General features: G+C 49.8%; 1 protein-coding gene across 1 annotated transcript in view; it reads left to right on the top strand.

Annotated features, from left to right (window-relative positions):
• Window positions 1–14,161, top strand: part of KSR2 (kinase suppressor of ras 2) — a gene marked incomplete at both ends in the record, with an annotated part of 399,245 nt that overhangs the window by 227,659 nt on the left and 157,425 nt on the right. Inside the window, one exon of the mRNA XM_079942603.1 lies at window positions 5,789–5,973. Coding sequence (XP_079798729.1) covers window positions 5,789–5,973 — 185 coding nt within the window. The remainder of the gene's footprint in view (window positions 1–5,788; window positions 5,974–14,161) is intronic.

The following is a 14,161-nucleotide window of genomic DNA, read 5'->3' as shown; positions in this document are numbered from 1 at the left end:
AGAACTGTTTCGTGGCTGGCTCCTTTGGCCCAACGCTGTATCTCTGAGGCTCAGCCATATTGCAGTATAGCAGTAGTTTCCTCTTTTTCATGGTCGTGCAGTAGTCAAGTAAACACGTATACTGTGATGTATTTATCCATACTACTATTGATGGACATTGAGATTTCCCCCAGTGTTTGCCCATATGAATGACATTGGCATGGATACTCTTACACAGGTCATTCTGTGGACGTGGGCGGTCATTTTGATTAAGGACATAATACCCTGGGGTGAAATTGTTGGGTCAGAGCCTATGTTCAGTTTCAGTAGATACTGTCAAATTGTTTTTCCAAATGGTTGTACCCATTCACAGTCTCACCAGAATTTTATGAGAATTCTGGTTACTCTGTATCCTTTGCCAACATCTGGTGCTGTCAACTCTATTTTAGCCACTCTGGTGGGACCTATACTAGAATTTACTTGACATTTTTTTTTCAGCCAGTGTCTCTTCCTCCATCTCCTTTGTTCTTCCTCTTTTTCTTCTCCTTCTTTCTTTACCTTTTCTTCCTCTTCTTTTAATTCTTCTTAGTGTATTTTACATAAGGCCGTATACTGTGAAATAACTGCATGAAATGATGGACTTGGTGTACAAAATCAATATTTCAAATTTCAACTTCTAAAATACAAAAACGGCATCCGCGTCTCATCTAAAAGCATTGCCTGTTCCTCCACACCTGGGGAAATGCAGCCTCTGTTGTCTGACTGACTCATCAGTGCTCCTTTCTTTGCCAGGGCCCCTGTTGATTCTTGCCATGCTCTGGGCATGCTTGAGCCAGAAATGAGGGTTGTTGCCTGTGGCCAAGGACCACAATGGATTCTCGATAAACATCCTCCCAGTGTTAGGCTTTTCCAAACCTCCTCCTTCCCCAGGCTCCAGCAGCTGAGCCGAGGGTCCTCAAGTACTCCCCCCACCTCTACCCCCTCTCACCCAAGAACTGGTGTTATTCTTTGGTTTTGAAAAGGGTCTTTCCTGGAGGTCTCCTCTTGGGTAATCAGATCAGGCCAACTGCACAGGATTTAAATGGCCCAGTTTGAGGGGGAGGGGCAGCTCACGCAGCTGCGGGTTAGGGGGAGGGGCCGCTCACGCAGCTGCGGGTTAGACCAGCGGGCATTTTTTTCCTGTTTGGGGAAATGGCTACTGGATTAGCACTTTGCTGCCCGGGGTGGTGTGTGAGAATGTGTGTTTGTGCCTGTCCTCCTGCCGTGCCTGCGAGGAGCCTGCCTGTTCCCAGCCCTGTCATTTCCTGCCAGTCGGCAGGGCCAGATGCCCCAGACCCTGTTAATGATATGCTGAGGGGTTTGGCTGGTGAAGGCTTTCAAGTGCAAGGGGACGCAACCCCACACTCGAGGAAGCTGAGGGGCCGTGTGAGCCAGCGGCTCGGCTTAGCTCAAAATCCAGCAGACTTTGGGGAGAGGAAACGGTGCAAAGCCTAAGCATCAGTCTGGGGCTTCCCTTGGCAACCTTTGTGATAAAGGCTCTGAGAGGCTAGCTGGCCAATGGGCATCGACCAGGAGCCTTATGAGTGCAGAGCTGTCCGCCAGATCCAGACAGAGGTGGCCAGAGGCTGGCGAAAGAAATAAGATGCATCTCCGCCCTCAAGGAGCCCATATTTGAGAATTAACTGGGAAGATGCTGATAAACAGTCCTCCTGACTCACAGATCGAAACTGGGACACAGTCCTTTAGAATTCCCCGCCCGCCCCAGATGGAGGATGTCAGGTCCTAGCCTGAGCTGGGGCACATAGACGTGGTTGGGAGTCTGTGGACCCGGCATCTGATCTTGGCTTTGCCACTGTGGCATGCCTGCTTTGTGTTAGGTGCTGGGGATACAGATTCTTCCCTTGTGTGTGGGGGGCACAGGCCATGGGGGAGACAGACATTCAGTAACCACATAAGTAAATGCAGAATTCACATAGTGCTGGGAGCACATGTAGCCTAGAGATCTGACTAGTTCTGAGGATTGGGGACAGTGTCTCACCTAAAGGTGAGTAGGTCTCCACTAACAGGATGGGGAATAGCGCCCCAGGCAGAGGGACAGCACGTGCAAAGGCCCTGAGGTGGATGACAACTTGGTGTGGTCAAGGACCAGGGAGATGACCAGAGTCAGAGGGTGACAAGGTGACGGTAAAGAAGCTGGAGAGAGGGTGTTGAGGGCGCTATGAAGCTTTTGTAAGCCATGGGAAGGGAGAACAATGGAAAACCTTTGGAAGTTTTTAAGCTGAGGGTGACATGATACAATGTACCATTTTTAAACATCACTTTAACTGCTGGGTAGAAAATACATTGTAAAGAATTAAAAGTCAGATGGTGTTATTCAGCCATTAAAATGAATGATGTTTTGATACACGCTACAACAGGGATGAACCCCAAAAACATGACACTAAGTGGAAGAAGCCAGACACAAAAGGTCACGTATCGGATGATTCATTCCTTTTATATGAAATACCTGGAATAGGCAAATCCTTAGAGACAGAAAACATTAGTGATTGCCAGGGGCTGTAGCAAAGGGGGACGGAGAGTAATGGTTTCATGGGTAGAGGGTTTTCTTTTGGGATGAGGAAAATACTTGGGGGGCTAAATGGAGGCAGTGTTTGCAGAGCATTGTGAATACTTAATGCTATTGAGTTGTTCACTTTAAAACGGTTAACCTTATGTGAATTTTACCTCAATACAAAAAAAACAGAGCAAAGGGAAACGAAAGTGGGATTAGGATTCTAAGAGGCAGCAGCAGCAGTAGCTTAGGCGAGGGAGGAAGGTGGCTTGGTCCAGAACTGTGGGCTGGAGATGGAAAGTAATGAACCAATGTGAAGAGGTGACAATTCTCAGGATCCTTTTCGTTCAAATATGCTACGCAAATCAGGAAGGTTGGAAGAACTTTGCTAGATGCCAACGTTGGACTAGGCCTTTGCTGTCCCTGGTAAAACAAGCACATTTTCCTAGGCACAGTTTGTGGTCCAGCCTGCCATGCCAGAGAGCCCGTCCAGAAAGCGGCATGTCCACCCAGTGCTGATACAGCCCCAGAGGATGGAGCTGCCCGTGCCAGCGTTTCATGTTGCTGCTTTCCCCAGAATTGGCCCCATTTCCAGAAAAATACATTTATGTAATAGACATCTAATATCTGTGAAGATCATGGAGAGGATGTTCCTTTTAACGGCATCTGCAGGATATACTGAAAAATAGCCACTAAATTTTAGTCACGGCCACAGTCATCAGACACAGTCGGTTGTGTCTGCTTTCCCCTCCAAGCATGTCTGGGTAATGAGCACAGATGGTAAAGGTTATTCCTACGTCCTGTCTGCAAAGACTTCCTTGGTGGGTGGGAAGTGATATAGAATTTCCTTCCGCTTTCTCTGATTAAATAGCCATTCATCCTCCCACTTTCTCTTCTTCCTATCCTCTCTTCCTCCTTTCTTTCTATCCATCTTTCCATCCTACCATCCCCTCCTCCTTCATTACATCCATCCATCCATCACCCTTTCATCCTTTGACCTTTTCACCCTTCCATCCATCCATCCATCCATTCTTCCTTCCATCCATCCTCCCCTTCCCCATCCTTCCATCTTCTCATTCTCTCTTTCATTCTATCCATTTGCCCTCCCATTCTTTCATCTTCTCATCCTCTCTGTCCTTCATTCATTCCATCCTTCCACTTTTCACCCTTTTCCCCTCTATCCACCCATCCATCCATCCATCCATCCATCCATCCATCTGTCCAACTAACATTTATTTATACACACCCCTTCTCTGCTCCATCTGTGGCCATGAGTGCAGCAGCATTGAGCTACGATTACACCTGTGCTGGGTTAGACTTCCTTCTTCTTTTTATTTATTTTATTTTATTTAAAAAATTTTTATTGGAGTATAGTTGATTTACAATGTTGTGTTATTTTCTGCTGTACAGCAAAGTGAATCAGTTACACATATACATACATCCACTCTTTTTTAGATTCCTTTCCCATATAGGTCATCACGGAGTATTGAGAAGAGTTCCCTGTGCTGTACAGTAGGTCCTTATTAGTTATCTATTTTACATATAGACTTGGTTCTTCTTGCATAAGGGATCTGGCCTCATCACTTAGTGGCCCCGTGCCTCAAGGCTGCCATCTGTGTTTGGGAGATCATCATGGTACCTATTGCTGCAGGGGTTGACTGCATCCTCTTCATCTGCCAAGGGTCGTGGTGGGTTGAGGGAACTGCTGGATGTTTCAGGTGAAAAACATGGCTTGGCTTCTTCAAGGTTAAGCCCCTGCTATACAGACAGCCAGTTGAACCTGGTCATAGTGACGTTAACATCAGGTCACCTGAACCCTCATTCTCTGCTGGGCCGCGTGCCAAGCACATGATCCCGTAGAATCGTCATCCATCCTTCTTGGGTAGGTGCTGTGGTTTCCCCCATCGTCCAGGTGAGAACACTGAGGCACACTGAGATCACTTTCCTGAGGTCACAGTCAGGACCCAGGCTCCAGACTCCCTGACCCCAAAGCCTGCGAGCGTAACTCCTACACTGCACTCCCTCTGTGTAGACGCCTCTGTGACTCTCCACCACTGGACGCTCGTGTGGAATGAAATGCCGCCCCCGCTGCCTGCTCTTCTGCAGCCACGGTTCGGGGTGAGCCGGCCACGCGTGCTGCTCTAGCAGGAGGCGCCTTCCTGGGCCTTGCTGCAGACCCCCGCGGGGGGCAACTCTGCAGGCACACTTGAACCCCTTAAAGCTGAGGGGCAGCAGACCTCCTGGAGAGGGTGACTTTTAGGCTGCCTGTGTGGGAGGCCTCTAGTCTTAAATGAACACCCCTTCCTGGGCCCTCCATCCGGATCTGTGAGCATTTGCGAGGCAGGTTTGCTTTGGCCACAAGAGGGCGCCCAACTCCTGGCCACACCTGAACAGGGCACTGGGGGAGTTGGGGGTTGGGGAGAAGGCGGTGAGGTTAATTTTGGAGCAGACTCTCTTCAACTGATCACCTAAACTCCTGGGGAAGGGGAGAAATGTTTCAGAACCAGCCCAAGAGGTACATTGTATTCAGCTGGGGCCGAGCTAGGGGCTGAGAGCTCCAGCAACAAAAACCACAGGTTCCGACCCTCAAGGAGCTCACAGGCCTGGAAGATGGAGAATTAAAATGCAGCGTTATGAGTGGCCGTCTTCATCCAGATCGATCATTTAATTAACATTTCGTGAGCACCTACTGTGTGCCAGGCTCTGTGCTGGTTGCCAAAGACGGAGAAACGAACAATACAGAGTCACTGGCCTCAAAGACCCTCAGTCCACTTGGGAGACAGAGCCTAAAAGAACAAATTTGGAAAATATAGGAAAGTGCAGCCACAGAGATATATAGAGAATATTTTAGGAGGATGGAGGAGGAGCACCAACCCAAGCCAGGAGGAAAGGGGGAGTATCAGGGAAGGCTTCCTGTAGGAAGAACGCTCAACCCTGGTTGGGATGGACTGGGGTGTCAAGGAAGGCTTCCTGGAGGAGAGGACACCAGAGTTGTAAAAAACCATATGGGGCCTTGACCCGACAAAGAAGGGGAGGGTTTCCCAGGCCGTGGGAAGAGCATAAGCCAAGGGTTGGAGGTGAGGAGCTGCACAAAATAGGTGGCTGGAGCCCAGTGGGAGGGAGCCGGAGAGGGTGGCAGGGCCAGATGGAGGTGGGGCGTGGTTACTGGGTGCCACGCTAAGGAGATTGGGTCCTCCGCTCTCACTGTGTGTGCTAGGGATACATTTCCCTCTCTTCCTTTTTCTGTCTCCCTTTCAGAGCCAAGAAGAAAAGCAAGCCGTTGAACCTCAAGATCCACAGCAGCGTGGGCAGCTGTGAGAACATCCCCTCCCAGCAGCGCTCCCCCCTGCTGTCCGAGCGCTCGCTCCGCTCCTTCTTCGTGGGACACGCGCCCTTCCTGCCCTCCACCCCTCCCGTCCACTCCGAGGCCAACTTCTCCTCAAGTAAGTCCCCAGCAGCTGCACCTGCTGCCCTCCGCACCCACCCGGGGCGCGCCCTCTTCTTTTTCTTCCGCGAGAATACTTGGGAAATGCGCGCGGAACACGCCTCATCCACGGTCCGCCTGCCACCTCCACCTGCGCCACTCATGCCCCTGGGGATGGTTTCGGAGAGAAGGGGAGGCTGTTGTCATTGGTTCCATGTGCCTCGTCTTTTTAGGCCTGCAGGTGTGTAGGGATGACAGCGGGAAGCAAGCCTGCAGGGCATTAAAGGAAACATCAGCCTTTTCTCTCCTCTGCTTCTCAGCAGTCCGGTCACAGGATTTTTTCCTGGCCACTGTGGATAAGGCATCTCTGATTCAATGTTGTAATTTTCTCCCCCACCGCGGGTCAATGCGCATAACCTTTACATCTCAAAGACGGATTTGGGTTCAAACTGGGCTGAGTGTGGCCTGGAGTGGCTTACATTCTGCTCCCATGAATTTTGCAGCAAAGTGGTTATTCCTGGGAGAGGAAATGGAACTTTCTGGTGATCTAGAGCTGAGGTTTCAGAAGGTGTTTAATCTTCTCTGCCTAGAGGCCCCTTTTGCTGAACAGGCACAGATGTGGTCAGAGGGGAGCCCCTGAAAAAGGCCCAACCAGTCCGCCAGCCAAGACAACAACTTTATTGCCTGGGAACTCAGGAAGAGGAGGGGTGCTAGAATTTGTAGGAAATAACCCCTTGCCCTTAATACAGCCAGACTGTGTCCGCATGTTGATGCTCTGATAAATGATACGTGTTGTTTCCTGAGCACCAGTATGTGCTACTCACCCACATGTGTGATATCATTTAGTTCTTGCAATAATCAGTGGTACAGATGGATTATTCCCATTGTATAGATGAGGAAACTGAGGCCCCGGGACATCAAAGAATTGCCTAAAGTCGCACAGCTATGGAGTAGTTGAGTCAGGATTTGAATCTGATTCTTTCTCACTCCAGAGTATACAAGCTTATCTATCATGCCTGATTTGATAACCAAGTTCCTCAAATATCCAGTGGGATACCTTTCTCTAAATGTGGGGTTCTATTCTTTACCTTTACGTAAGGGTTTTAAAACTGTTTTTAGGGAGGCCATGGGCCCTTTAAGAATTGGATGCAATCTATTAATTTTCTCCCTGGAAAACTGCACACGTGACATCCAACACAAATGTCCAGTGTCAAGACTGTTGGGTTCAGAACCTCTGCCTCAGCCCAGCTGGATGGTTGGCCCGGGGCAGAACCGTGAACTCAGTTCACAAGCCACAGACGTGTCTCATGAGTCCACTGCAGGCATCAGTGGAGGGTCTGGTACCAGAAGAGACTTGTGTGGACATCAGTTAGGATGAGTTCCAGAGCCTGGCTTATCTCAGTGCCCAGAGGGTAGAGGCCCTGAATCAAGCAAACTAAAATAGTACTCATGACACACGTCGACGCCAGAAGGGGCCAATTTATCAATTTGTCAAGAGAAATCACCGTCAGAGAGACGAGAAACACTCCATGACGGTGGGTGGGCCTGCGTGGCAGTCAGAGGGCTGCGGGGTGAGCCTGGAGGAGAAAAAAGGGGATGACATATCCGATGTGTAATGACAGCAGGGTGGGGCAGGGTGTCACGGCCCTGGAGGGAGCTGCCTGGGTTCCAGTCCCTGTTCTGTTACTTTGGAGCACTGTGCGGACCTCGAGCAAGTCAAGAGCCTCTCTGAGCCTCAGTTTCCTTCATCTGTAAAATGGGGATAACAATAGCTTCATGCCATAGATGGTTGTGAAGATTAGATCAGCTCACATTTGTCATGTTGTCTGCACAGTAGTTGGCACAGAGTAAGTGCCTGATAAATGATAGCTGTTGTTCTGATGTTTATTGGCTCCTTAGCCTAGTAGCGTTTCCATCCTCTGGCTCTATGGTTAATTTTAAGGCAGTGGCTAAGTGCCTTTCAGTTCACACTCCCCACTTCCTTACGGCCCTAAGAGTGCTTGGAATTTACCTTGGCGTGATGCTGGGTGGCTGCTTCCAGCAGCCATCTGTCTTCGTGCATCGCCATCCCATGAGTGAATGTCAGCATGGCCACCTCAGAGGGCTTGACCATAGCCCTGCACTTTAATTCTGGCCAGAGTAGAAACATTTCCAGCTTGCTGGAAAAAAGAAAAAAAAACAAAACCACAACCCACAGACTTGCACTCTCAGACCTCTGCTTCTGCCAGGGTTTTGTAAGGATTCGCCATAGCTCCCCACTTTTCATGCCTGCCCCATCTGCATCTGAGAGGAGAGGCTTGTCTGCTTGCCTGTGAGCAGGAGCAAAGTTCTGAATTAAAATCAGCTCCTGATACTAAGATGCCCTAGAAGCACCATTGTCTCTTTGGACAGTCCTGGTCCTTGTATGCAGAGAGGATGCTCTGATCTCCCAGGAAGGAGAAAGATAGCACTTTAGTCTCAGTGGGGGAACAAGTGTGTAACCCAAATATTAGCTGGACCCCTATGGACCAGTCCCCTTTTCTTCGATCCTAACAAATGATAGAAACAGAGGCAGCCTGTTGGAATAGGCTCCAGGTCAGGAAATGAGACTCTCTCTGCTGAAGTCTCAGTGTTGTCACCGATTGTCTGTATGACCTTTGTCCCTGCTGAGCACATCAGCTGCATTGTGACAGTTAAGATTCACTGCACTCTGAGGCAGACATCGTCATTCCCATGTTACAGATCAGGAAACTGAGGCTCCGAAAGGTCAGTGATCTTGCCCGTGTTGTAGATTTTGAACCCAAATGCATCCCGTCTTCCTGTCTCTATCTGGGTTTCAGTTTCCCCAGCTGTACAATAAGAGACTCCACACAAGTCCATTCCAGAGCTTAGAAACCCTAAGGCTTACCCAGTGAGTATGCAAAGTGGCTTTTCCTAGGCAGATCTTTTGACTCACTTAGAATGCTGATTTTGGAGTCTCCAGGCCAGGGCTGTTGGGAGAACACAGCTGCTGGCACCAGCTCCCCCATGCTTCCTACAGTCCCGATCTCGTGTCACTCTGAGTTGCAGAGGAGAACTTCCTGCCTCTGGGCCCCAGTGCCAGCCTTCCTCCCATGACCCAGCCAAGGGAGCCTCTGAGGCTGTGTCCCTGCCAGTCTGGGTCTGTCCTCCCGTTTGTCACAGTCAGCTTTGGCTCTGGCTGTGCTGTAAGGGTGGTGATCCTGCATCTCGTTACCCCTGATGGTAATGCCTGGAGTCAGCACTGGGAAGATTCCAGCTGCAGAGTGGCTGAGTCTTGGACCCTTGGGGTGCCTAGCCACCGCGGATGGGCTGCGAGAAGCACTTACCTCCTTGGGGCTTCACCCTCCTTCCTTGGTCTGGGGGTGACAAACAGGGGGAGGGAGGGAGGTAGAAGGAGCCCTGGCTTCTGAGGAATCTGTCTCTAAGGTTAGCTATGGGCGAAACATAAGGTATTAGACTCTGCTGCTCGGTGTGGAAGATGCTGACTCAGGAGTGAACCTGTTTCCCAGAGAAGTAGAGAACCACGGACTTACCTCTCCATCCTCGCTGTAGTTATTTATTCCATGCTGCCTTCATGCATGCCATGTTACCCCTGTGGTATCTGATTGGATGCCCTCCACCCATGGACCATTTTTGGTCCAATAAGCTGTGTGTCTTTGGCTCGTTGGAGGGCATCTCTGATCCCAGCTGACTTAGGTAGCCTCTATGATCCCTATAAAGAGACTTCTTCAGAATGAAAAAAATGCCACCTACAGCACCATTCATTACTGGCTGGCAGAGTGATTTGGGGTTTATAGCAACTAAGTGGTGGCTGACATATCTTTGGGCACATCACTGAACCCTGTGGGCCTGTTTCTACCCGGCAAGGATGTAGTGAGGACAAAATGAGGAAATCATGTAAATTTCCTAGCACAGGGGCCAGAGCGTAGAGCACTGAATCTCAATAAAGGGTAGCTCGGGGAGCTATTGCTGTACATGATGTGATGGGATAGCTTGTAACAGTGATGAAAATAATGGTAATAATAGCCATGGCTCTTATTGTGCGTTGCCAGTGCCCCAAGCATCATCAGTTCAGGAGAGGCAATTTACTTCTATTATTTTGTTTAAGCTTCACAGTCCTCCATCAGGTAGGTACTATTATGATCCCCATTTTACAGATGAAGAAACTGGGGCTGAGAGATTTAAGTAACTGGCCCGAGGTCACAGGCCAGGAAGGAGGTGGAGTTTGCAGTCATTCTGAATCCGCCCGTCTGCAGTGCTGGGGTGTGAAATGGCCACGCTGTCTCCACTGGAACTTGCTTGCTCAAGAGTAGGGAGCTTCACTTGTTCAAGGTTTCTCTCTGGCACCCTTGCTTAGTTGGGGGATTGTATGGTGGGGGCCAGCCTTGCTCCAAGGATGCCTCTTGTTCACCAGAGCGTTGTGCCTGCTTAGCGATCAGCACCCGTGTTGGCTGGCAAACTACGACCCCGCCGGACTCTGGTGCTGATGTTTCGGGGACCCACCGTGCCAGGTGGTAGCCATTCCTGTGGGGGCCAGGCAGCTGCAGAACGTGGCCAAAGGATGTCATCCTGAACATCTTTGGTAGAAGATGAGGAATGATGGGGGACTTTTGCCATCTGCAGTTTTCTGGAGTTTATTAGCTGCCTGGGGGTGGGAGGTTGAGCACTTCAGGGCAGCAGCTACAAAAGCCAGCAAGTGACTGACGACACCCGGACATCCCCACCTTGGCCCCAGTGGCACCAGCTGGAGTTTGATACGAGGCCCCGATCTTATGAAATACTGTCCTTTACCAGGTGTTTGAAAGACAGCATGCCCTCGCCTCGTCCCAGCTCACCATGCCCTCTTCTCATCTCTTCTCCAAGCAACTCCTGTTCTTTGTCCTGGAGACACAGCGACAGGTAGCTGACCCTCAGTTGAGGGCCCGGCCTCCTGTGCCCTGAGGCTGAGTCAGAAGCCTGATTTGTTAGGGTGGCAGCAGCAGGTAGCAATAAAGACTGATGAAGCCGAGCTGTGGCCTCCCAAGGAACCAGGCACTGGGAGGGTTGGACAGAGACTCAGGATGGGGGTGATTATATATTGCGGTTTAATGATCCTTGAGACCAAGGTTCATTACCCTCCCTCCGCCCGGAAGAGGGGTAGGAGGAGTGTGTGTCTTGACAAAAATTGGCTGCCTGGACCATATTCTCATCTCCGAATCAGGAGAGATTTTGAGAAATTTGTGTCTGACCTGATTCAGTGGTGGCAATTCCAAGGGGAAAACATATATCCTGTTGGAGTGACCTGAAGGACTTTTCTCCCCAAGAATGAGCCAGCAGAAGGCCTGCTCCTACTGCCCTCACCCAGGAGACACAAGAAGCACCCGTGTCCCATGTCACCTGGCATCTTTGCTATATTTAGAAACCAGCAGGTTGCTAACACGTACTGACCTTCTGCCCTTGCCAGGCAGGTGCTGGTGTAGGTGCTTTACAGGCGTTCAGATATATACACCTGGGAACAAGTGAAATGATACAGAAAGTTTCATAATGAAACATTCGTTCCTTGCACCATCCCTCTCCCAATCCTGCTTTTTTTTTTTTTTTTTTTTTGCGGTACGCGGGCCTCTCACTGTTGTGGCCCCTCCCATTGCAGAGCACAGGCTCCGGACGCGCAGGCTCAGCGGCCATGGCTCACAGGCCCAGCCGCTCCATGGCATGTGGGATCTTCCCGGACCGGGGCACGAACCCGTGTCCCCTGCATCGGCAGGCGGACTCTCCACCACTGCGCCACCAGAGAAGCCCCCAATCCTGCTTTTTAAAAACCCTTTCTGTGTCTGCTTCTTCTGGTGGACACTTCCACAATTTAAACTAGGTTGTACCAGGTTGTTGTGCTCAAAGTGTGTCCCAGAGCAGCACCACCTGAAAGCTCGTGAGAAATGCAAATTCTTACTTTCCTCCTTCCAGACCCACTGCATCAGAAGCCCTGGGGAGTGTCTAGGATTCTCTATTTTCACCAGTCCTCCAGGGGATTTTGCATGTGAACATTTGAGCATCACTCGGTTATATGTCATTTTTTTAAAGCTTCTTTTGGAAATAGTTTCAAACTTACAGAAAAGTTGCAAAAACAATACAGAGGATTCCTGTACCCCTTAAACTCAGAATCACTAGTTTTTAACATTTGTTTACATTTGCTTCCTCTCTCCAGTTCCCCCGCCCCCAACCCTGCTTTCTCTCTCTCTCTCTCTCTCTCTCTCTCTCTCTCTCTCTCTCTCCCCCTCCCTCCTTTTGGTGGACCATTTGAGGCTAGGTTGTATACTCTCTTATATAGCCACACAGAGTTACCAGATGTAGTAAACTTATCTGATCAAGACTGTCATCTAACCATCTTCCAATTTCAGCAATTTGTCTCAATAGCATCCTTTAGAGCATTTTTTTTTTCTGGCGCAGGATTCAGTATGGGGTCACCTACTGCATTTAGCGGTTGTGTCAAGGGCTTGTGTCAAGGAACAGTTCCTTAGCCCTTGTCATTTGTGACTTTGATATTTCTGAAGAGCAGGGACCAGCTACTTTACAGAATGTCCCTCGTTGTGGGTTTGTCTGATCTCTTCTCACGGTTAGACGCAGGCCGTGCAGTCTCGGCGGGACTTCTGTGTAAGTGGTGCTGTGTTTTACCTTGTGCAGACCCTCTTTGTGGGCCCAGGGCTGCCAGATCTTTGACTTTTTCAAAAGAAGTCAGAGACCGTGACGTTTATGAGAAGGCTCCCAGTTTTAAAATGTAAGCACCCAGTGAAAAATCTTTCAACGATGCGTGAACCAGTTTAAATAACCCCATGGGCTTGTGGGTCCTTATTTGGTCTTGGGGTTCCCAGTTTTTGACCTCTGCTCTAGAATCATGGAGGTCGGAACTGGTAGGTGCCTCAAAAATCACTGAGTGCAAGCTCTCATTTTACAGATGGAGAAACTGAGGCCAGAGAGTGGAAGGGCCTTGCCCAGGATTACAGAGCTGGGGTTTGAACCTAGGTCTCCTGGGGCCTAACTAATGGTTCTCTCCGTTACACCAAGATGGTTGCAAAACTGAAGCTTCTGAAAGTGCTACTGAAAGTGCCCGAGAGGAGGGAAACAGTGCCTTCATTTAAAAGATGACGTGTTTTGTGTGCACGGGGGCACTGGTGCTGTGTGTGTGTGTGTCGGGGGCGTGCATGCAGGTAGGTATGTATGTTTTATGTGAGGATACTGCTGGATTAATTAATTAATTTATTTATGGCTGTGTTGGGTCTTCATTTCTGTGCAAGGGCTTTCTCTAGTTGTGCCAAGCAGGGGCCACTCTTCATCGCGGTGCGCGAGCCTCTCACTGTCGCGGCCTCTCTTGTTGCGGAGCACAGGCTCCAGACGCGCGGGCTCATTAATTGTGGCTCACAGGCCCAGTTGCTCCACGGCATGTGGGATCCTCCCAGACCAGGGCTCGAACCCATGGCCCCTGCATTGGCAGGCAGACTCTCAACCACTGCACCACCAGGGAAGCCCCTACTGCTGGATTTTTATCAACTCCCTCTTCTCCGATCGGCCCGTATATTTTGGAATTCCTGTCTTAGCACAAAGAGTTTGGGCTCAGCATGCAATGGGCAACCTTAGACCTTTTGTTATGATTTTCCCACCAGGAGTTGTGGCAGCAAAAATCGGTTGGCAAGTGGTTGGTGCTAGGAGCCGGGGGGGGCATCTGTGCTTCTTGGAGTGAGCCCTGATTCTCAGTCAGGTACACACTGGCAGCACGGGCATCCCATTCCCTGTCATCAGGACCTGTGTCTGATTGTGCCTTTGTCCTAGTAACAACCCCTCCTGCACAAATAAGTGTTTTTGAACGGACAGTACCATTTTTGAGCATTCACTTTGTGGCCAGTATCGTGGGCCTTCAGCTACTCAGGATCTCGAGAGCAAAGGAGAGAGGATTCTGCGTGTTGCCCTCCAGAGCTGTGGAGCTGGCTGGTTTGGGCATCACTGAGGCAGGAGCTGAAGTTGCTAGACTTCGATGTAGTTTTTGGGATTTTACAGATGGCTTTCCTGCTTTAACTGACCAGAGAAGCAGGCTCCCAAGCAAAACTGCCAAAAACTATTTTGTTAATCAGAAAATAAGCAGGTCGTTATCGCTGTACGATGGTGGTAGCACGGACATGTGTCTTGGTTTCAAGTGACAGTAAACAAACTTGAGCTTTTTTTTTAGTGTCAAGGTCATT

This window comes from Stenella coeruleoalba, assembly GCF_951394435.1.
Source record: "Stenella coeruleoalba genome assembly, chromosome: 14".
Classification (NCBI taxonomy): Eukaryota; Metazoa; Chordata; class Mammalia; order Artiodactyla; family Delphinidae; genus Stenella; species Stenella coeruleoalba.
Note: the sequence above shows the minus strand (reverse complement) of the source record. Positions and strands in the feature narration are given on the sequence as shown.